This window comes from Macrobrachium rosenbergii, chromosome 42 (assembly GCF_040412425.1).
Source record: "Macrobrachium rosenbergii isolate ZJJX-2024 chromosome 42, ASM4041242v1, whole genome shotgun sequence".
Taxonomy (NCBI): domain Eukaryota; kingdom Metazoa; phylum Arthropoda; class Malacostraca; order Decapoda; family Palaemonidae; genus Macrobrachium; species Macrobrachium rosenbergii.
The window spans coordinates 7,762,552-7,770,958 of NC_089782.1; the positions used below are offsets into that span (position 1 = coordinate 7,762,552).

The 8,407-nt window shown below is 40.4% G+C and overlaps 1 protein-coding gene across 1 annotated transcript; it reads left to right on the forward strand.

Moving 5' to 3' along the window:
- Positions 1 to 695: 695 nt before the first annotated feature.
- On the forward strand, positions 696 to 1,656 carry LOC136827729 (uncharacterized). Its single transcript, XM_067085192.1, has 2 exons — positions 696 to 1,167; positions 1,322 to 1,656. The coding sequence occupies exons 1-2, from the start codon at positions 696 to 698 to the stop codon at positions 1,654 to 1,656; spliced, it is 807 nt and encodes a 268-aa protein (XP_066941293.1).
- Positions 1,657 to 8,407: the final 6,751 nt, after the last annotated feature.

The window sequence follows — 8,407 nt, forward strand, 5'->3', positions numbered from 1 at the left end:
TTGAACGACTCCTTGGAGGAAGACATAAGGGGATACCAGAAGCCAAATCCCCCATATGTCGTAGATGATGATGATGATGATCTGTTGAACGACTCCCTTTAGGAAGAGATGAGGGCTTACAGAACCCAAATCCCCATATGCTGTAGATGATGATGTTGATGATGATATGTGAATGACTCCCTGGAGGAAGGGATGAGGGTTTACCAGAAGCCAAATCCCCCGTATGCCGTAGATGATGATGATGATGATCTGTTGAATGACTCCCTGGAGGAAGAGATGAGGGCTTACTGGACGCCGAATCCTCCATATAACATAGAAGATTGTGATGATGATATGTTGAAAGACTCCCTGAAGGAAGAGATGTGGGCTTACAGGGATGCCAAATCCCCAGATGATGTAGATAATGATGATGATGATGATGATGATATGAATGACTCCCTAGAGGAAGAGATGAGGGTTTACCAAAGCTGAATCCCCATATGCCGTAGATGATGAGGATGATATGTTGAATGACTTGCTGGAGGAAGAGGTGAGGGCTTACTGGATGCTGAATCCTCCATATGCCATAGATGATAATGATGATCTTATGTTGAATGACTCCCTGGATGAAGAGACGTGGGCTTACTGAATGCCAAATCCTCAACATGCCATAGATAACGATGATGATATGTTGAGTTACTCCTGGAGGAAGAGATATGGGCTTAACAGAAGTTGAATCCCCATATACTGTAGATGATGATTATGATGGTATGTTGAGTGACTCCTTGGAGAAAGAGATGTGGGCTATTTGGAGGCAGAATCCCCCATATGCCGTAGATGATGATGATGATGATAAGTTGAATGACTCCCTGGAGGAAGAGATGAGGGCTTACTGGACGCAGAATCCTCCATATACCATAGATGATGGTGATGATATGTTGAATGACTCCCTGGAGGAAAAGATGAAGGCTCACTGGACGCAGAATCCTCCATATGCCATAGATGATGATCATGATGATATGTTGTATGACTCCCTGGAGGAAGAGATGAGGGCTTCCTGGACGCCGAATTCTCCACATGCCGTAGATGATGATGATGATGATATTTTGAATGACTCCCTGGACGAAAAGATGTGGGCTTACCGGATGCCAAATCCTCCACATGCCGTACATGATGATGATGATGATGGTATGTTGAATCATTCCCTTTAGGAAATGATGAGGGCTTGCTGGACGCCGAATCCTCCATATGCTATAGATGAAGATGATATATGATATGTTGAATGACTCCCTGGAGGAAGAGATGAGGGCTTTCCAGTAGCCGAATCCCCCATATGCCATAGATGATGATGATGAAATGTTGAATGACTCCCTGGAGGAAGAGATGTGGGCTTACTGGATGCCAAATCCTCCAGATGACTTAGATTATGATGATGATGATATGTTGAGTGACTCCCTGGAGGTAGAGGTGAGGGCTTACTGGATGCCGAATCCTCCATATGACATAGATAATGATGATGATGATCTGTTGGGTGACTCCCTGGAGGAAGAGATGTGGCCTTATCGGATGCCAAATTCTCCAGATGCCGTAGATGATGATGATGATGAGAATATGTTGAATGACTCCCTGGAGGAAGGGATGAGGACTTACCAGAGCCCAATCCCCCATATGCCATAGATGATGATGATGATGATATGTTGAATGACTCCCTTGATGAAGAGATGAGGGCTTACTGGACACTGAATCCTCTATCTGCCATAGATGATAATGATGATCATATGTTGAATGACTCCTTGGAGGAAGAGACGTGGGCTTACTGGATGCCAAATCTTTCACATCCCGTAGATGATGATGATATGGTGAGTGACTCCCTGGAGGAAGAGATGTGGGCTTACCAGAAGCCGAATCCCCCATATGCCGGAGATTATGATGATGATATGTTGAATGACTTCTTGGAGGAAGAAATGAGGGTTTACTAGAAGCCAAATCCCCCATATGCCGTAGGTGATGATGGTGATATCTTGAATGACTCCTTGAAAGAAAAGATGATGGCGCACAGGACGCCCAATCCTCCATATGCCGTAGATGATGATGATGATATGTTGAATAACTCCCTAGATGAAGAGATGTGGGCTTACCGAATGCCAAATCCTCCAGATGCCGTTGATGATGATGATGATGATATGTTGAGTGACTGAAGATGATGATGATATGTTGAATGACTCCCTGGAGGAAGAGATGAGGGCTTACCGGATGCCAAATCTCCAGATGCCATAGACGATGATGATGATGAAGTGTTGAATGACTGCAGATGATGATGATATGTTGAATGACTCCTGATATTACCAGACTCCCCATGGTGATGATGATGATATGTTGAATTACTCCTGAGGAAGAGATGACGGCTTACCAAGCTGAATCCCCATATGCTGATGGTTATATGTTGAATGACTTCTTGAGGAAGAGATGAGGCTTACCGGATCCCCCATATGCAGGTTCTTTAACATAGCTGTCATGACTGACGGCAGATGCAACAAACAAAGGAGGAGAAAACAACAAAAACAATAAAATGAGCTTAATATTAATTTATTTTTTAATTTACAAGTGAGTCAGGTCTGGTAAAAGATAAAAACCATAAATACAAAAAAAGCCAAAAGGCAGCACTAAACAAAATCAAGTTAAATAAACAAAAAGTAGCTTTAAGAAAAAAAAGGCAAAATAAACAACAGCAGGCAGAAAAAAAATACCAAACATACGTCCTCCATCGGGGCACCAAGACAGCCCTCAGCTGCACAACAGGGACAAGAACCACAAACCAGAAAACCCCGATGGAGACTCAGGACAGCCTCCCCATCATGCAGCTCGTGGTCACACGACTATCATGGTTACCTCTACGTCGCGCTCCACTTCGTATGCTCCAATTTGTTGAATGACTTCTTGGAGGAAGCCCTAGATGACTGGCGACAGAAAACGGATGCATCAAAACAAAAAACTTGAAGGTCAGCAATCCACAAAGGGAACGAGCGGGAACCAGCAGTTCCCGCAAAACCATCACTTAACGTGACACCATAGATGATGATAATGGTGATGATATGCTGAAAGAACAGATGATGTCTTACAGGACGTCCAATCCCCCATATGCCACAGATGATGATGATGATATGTTGAATGACTCTTGCAGGAAGAGATGAGGGCTTACCGGATGCTAAATCCTCCACATTTCATAGATGATGATGATGATGATATGCTGAATGTCTCTCTGAAGGAAGAGATAATGGCTTACAGGACGCTGAATCCTCCATATGCCGTAGATGATGATGATGATATGTTGAATGACTCCCTGGAGGAAGAGATGTGGGCTTACCTGGAGGAAGAGATGTGGGCTTACCGGATCCCAGATCCTCCAGATACTGTAGATGATGATGATGGTTATCTGTTGAGTGACTCCCTGGAAGAAGAGATGGGTGCTTACTAGAAGCCAAATTCCCCATATGCAGTAGATGATGATGATGATATATTTAACGACTCACTGAAGGAAGAGATGATGGCTTACAGGACGCCAAATCCTCCATATTCCGTAGATGATTATGATTATATGTTGAATGATTCCCTGGAGGTAGAGATGTGGGCTTACCGGATGCCAAATCCTCCAGATGCCGTAGATTATGATGATGATGATATGTTGAATGACTCCCTAGAGGAAGATGTGGGGGCTTACCAGAAGCCAAATCCCCATATGCCTAATAAAACAGATGCATTTGCTAAAAAAATAGTTACATTTGCCTATAAAACAGATACTTTTGCTTAAAAAATAGATACATTTGCCTATAGAACAGTTACATTTACTTACAAAACATATACATTTGCCTATAAAACAGATGCACTTGCCTTATAGAGAGTCACAAAGTACTTTAAATTGAAACTATTGACCGCAATAGGGCAATTTAAACGATTCACAGACACCAACGGACAATATAGCCATCGATAAAAACTGTGGATACCTAATAGTTTTCCTACTGGACATTATACCTACCGGACATTATGCCTCCAGATAGTTTGCCTACTGGACATTATGCCTACCGGACATTATGCCTATGGATAGTTTGCCTACTGGACATTACGCCTAGTGGAAATTATGCCTACATACAGTTTGCCTACTGGACATTATGCTTACTGGATGTTACGCCTACCAGACATTATGCCTACAGACAGTTTGCCTACTGAACATCACACCTACTGGACATAGTTTGCCTACTGGACATTACGCCTACAGACAGTTTGCCTACTGGACATTATGCCTACTGGACATTATGTCTATGGGTAGTTTGCCTACTAGCGAACAACTGTTTCATAAACTACTGAGGGTCTTCTCAACTATTATCAACCAAGACTCTTCAGTAGTTTACCAGTTGATTGCCCTCACTGCGAAGTTGCGTATACTGAAAGTTCCAACGAGTACAGTGCCCAGCCCAGCAAGACAGCTTACAGACTTCACTAACCTACTTTCTCTTCTGTGAGGGAACACTATGTCAAGTGGAATTATTCCGTAAAGCTTTAATTTCAAATTGTTGAATAACTGTGTTGTGTTTGCAGATCTTTACTGTTTGTTGTACCTATCTTCAATTATCACTGCATTATCATTTCATAAGAGGGTGTCACGAGGCCGTCGCGGAGCCTGGTTCATCACACTCTGGCAGAGGTAAGAGGGGACAGTCTGGCACCTGCAGTGCCTGTAAACCAGCCTGCAACTCCACATGGTTTTGGCCCACCTCCTGCACATTCAGGCAGTCAGTCCTTACAGCTGACAGCACAACAGCTGTCAGTGCTACAAGCTCAGCTGGTAGGGTCCACAGTGACCTCCACCCCGAAGGACCTCAGCAACCTGTTAATCGACAACATGTTTCTGAATAATTTTCATTCTTAATTTTAAGTTTATTTGTCATGTATGTGTGGATGTGTATAGTACTTATATTTATTGTATGCTTGTGTAATGTATTTTTGTATGAGTGGGTGTATATTTTTCTTATATTTATATGTATGTTTGTGTTTTATATTAAATAAATATATATTTACAATATCATGTCTAGCTCTATCCTCTTTCCAATTACAAAGTATTGATGAGAATACAGGGTGTTTCAAAATTAGAGCCCTCCCTCTACAGCATAAACTAAAATTGATATGGACAAAAACAAAAGTAATTCAGAACAGATATTTATTTAAGTTTCTCCCTGAGTATTTAATATTTTGTGTGGTCTCCATCTGCCTGTACCACAGCCTGCATTCTTGAGGGGTATGATTTCAGCAAACCGCAAAAAAGCTGAGACTCAAACTCCATTTCCCTGAGCACTTCGGTCACCTCTCTTCGCAGGTCATCGAGGCTTGGTATACCATCGTAGATCACTGTGCACGCTTCAACACGATCCTTTAAAATATTACCAATGTTTTCACACACATTAAGGTTAGGGGAGCTACCTGGAAATTCACTTGATGTGAAGAAATCGATACCACTGTTTCAAAGCAGCTCTTATGTGTGAAGAGCCTTGAAACATGGTGTCTTATCATGCAAAAATGTGACTTCTTCAACAGATAACACATTTTCAGGATCTTTGAGGAAAGGAAATACTCCACCAATAAGCACAGTTTCTCTGAAGTATTCACCATTCCATGACTGTCCTTTTTCTTTGATGATCCACATTAACCGTTTGGCTGTGAAACAGGGAAAAATTCCTCAACATTCAGGAAATTTCACAACTTGCCGATTGCACAAGTCATCGCTGATATCATCCAACCTTGCAGTCCAAATGATGTCATTTTTTATGATTTGGCTTCCTGACTGTGTAAATGAAGAATTCATTTGATGCAGCAACATGGAGAAAGTTAGCTTCATCCCAATTGTTAAGAAATGAACCACAAAACCATGCACGGTCTTCTCTCTGTTGCTGAATGATGTTGGGCTTGCTGATAACATGAAATGGCCTGATACCAGATTTTTTCAACTCACGATATACAGCACTATAACTTCTCTTCTTTCCCCTTTTTGTTTCTAGTTCAAATGCCAATTTACGTAAAGACTTTCTTGGTCTGCCCACTGCCTCAGCTATGATGTCTTTTGACTCCTGAGAAAGGACTTCAGGCCTTCCAAGATTCTCACTCTTTTCACGATGACAGTCATATGGATTTTTGTTCCAGTTTCTTTTAAGAAAGGATTCATCTCTTTTAATGTAAGCTATCCAGGAACATGAAATGAAGGATGCGCCAGCATCCCTGGCCTCTCTGAAGGTTATAGCCGGGATTCGGTCAATCCATCTGATTTTCTCCAAGTCGTTAGCCATGGCTGTATCTAACTCCGCCACTCAGTCTGAAAATACAAGATATGTAAAATGAAAAATAGCTCAATAGAAACTTTAAAATAATGTACTTGGAGATAGGCTATAGCAGAAAACTTCATAACTTTCCATTTATTCTGTGGGGGGAGGCTCTGATTTCGAAACACTTGGTAATATATCATGGATTTGAAAAATATCTTTTACTAAATTAACAAGCACAAATATAAGTACACAAATAAAGAGATCAAAATGAACCTGAAAAGACTATCTAAGTATACATTTCTGATTTTTAAATAAGTCCAAAATACTATATGTAACATATGGGCAAAGAAACAAAATTACAACAGACAGAAAAAAATAAGCAAGTTACATACAATGTAATAAATATCGGAGAGAAGGTACTTTCAAAAAGATAGAATTATCATATCAGAAAAGAATCAATGTTAAGTAATTATTACAAAGGGGAAAATAACTACAACACATACATATTAAGTAAATATTGTAATTCGAACTTAATGCATGAACAGACATTTAGGTAAATACAGTGAGTTGCACAATTAAGTATACAGGAAAGTAACTAAATCATGTTCTCCTGCCAATGCACTGAGCCTTCAACCAATGAAAAATATTCTTTCTGGTAAGCGTCATGTCACACTTACGCAGTGCATACATTTGCGGCACACTGTAATAGCTTGCATTACGCACATCGGCCCATGTCACGTATTCAGTTGGGCGGGGCTTATTCACCTCTCATATGGTCACTTTTCACAATTTTTGGCCGTGCATGGGCATGCGTGCCTTGATACATGAATGTGTGAACTTAACATTATCGTCAGCTGTGATCTAGCTGACATGTCTAAACTTGCACCTTATAACGAAGGTTATGAATATCTTTTAATAGTATTGACCAGTTTTCAAGGTACTTACAGGTCATTCCTGTAAAGAAGAAGAATGGAAGCACCGTTCAACAAGCATTAAAGAAGATTCTTGAATTAGACACTTTTTCGGTGGTATCTCAATTGAATACTGATGAAGGTAAAGAATTCTATAACAGGCAGTTAAGGGAATACCTGAAGAGTAGAAATATAAAATTATATAGTGTACATTCGAGAGAGATTAAAGCAGCGGTAGCTGAAAGAGTGATCAGAACACTTAAAAGTAAGATATATAAATACTTTACTCATAAAAAAATACACTGAAATACATTGATAAATTAGTTACAAGACCTAGTTACCGGTTATAATAATTATAATCGGCGCATAGAGGACTGGGTGTTGGGCAATCCCTGAGTGATATTCACGCGTTAGTGGCTAGAGAGGCTATAAAGTTATAAACCGTCAGTTTTTCAGGATGTATAAAAACACCTTACTGCAAAAAGAACCCGTCAGTTCTCCCTTGAAGATTGGTACTGTAGCACGTATAGCGGATGAGAATAGGAATGCCTTCTTCAGGAAGGGATATACTGTGCAAAACACTTACGAACTTCTTAAAGTAAGACAAGTTGATGGAAAGCTAAATCCCACTGTATATTATTTAGAGGACCTACAAGGGGAGGCTATTAAAGGATTATTTTATAGAGAGGAGCTGATCCCTGCTAATCTACCAGAGCTATATGTTACTGATATTTTAAAAAGGAGGAGAGGCAATAGAACACAGTACTACATGAAGTGGAGGGGTACCCGAAACAGTTTAATTCCAGGCTGGATAGGACTCAGGTTATTTGGGTATGGACCATCCCCATAAAAGACTGCTGATATATAAAAATAAGGATTTCATTCTATTTATATCACGACTTTCATCTCCGGACAGGAATAAATAATTCCAGCATTAGGAGGGGAATTCATTACTACTATTTCCAAAATGTTTAGAAACTTCCTTCGAGGAAACCTGGCACAGGATAAAAATCATGTGAGAAAACTCAGAAGGTATGGGAGGGAGATATATGAAGTCTCCTAAAAAAAGATTCCATTACAAAAGGAAAAAATGCTTAAGGGTAGAGAGGGTGGTGCGATTTTATCCGTATCACTTCCCATAGCGACGGGATTAATAGCGAATCTTTTTAAATAATAATATATGAAGGAATGGAAAGAGAACCCACAAGA

Bases quoted from the DNA above. Each gene is read 5' to 3' on its own strand.
- LOC136827729 (XM_067085192.1), top strand. From the start codon at position 696: ATGGGCTTAACAGAAGTTGAATCCCCATATACTGTAGATGATGATTAT. The intron at 1,168-1,321 runs GTATGTTGAATC...CATATGCCATAG, and splicing joins ACATGATGATGATGATGATG to ATGATGATGATGAAATGTTG.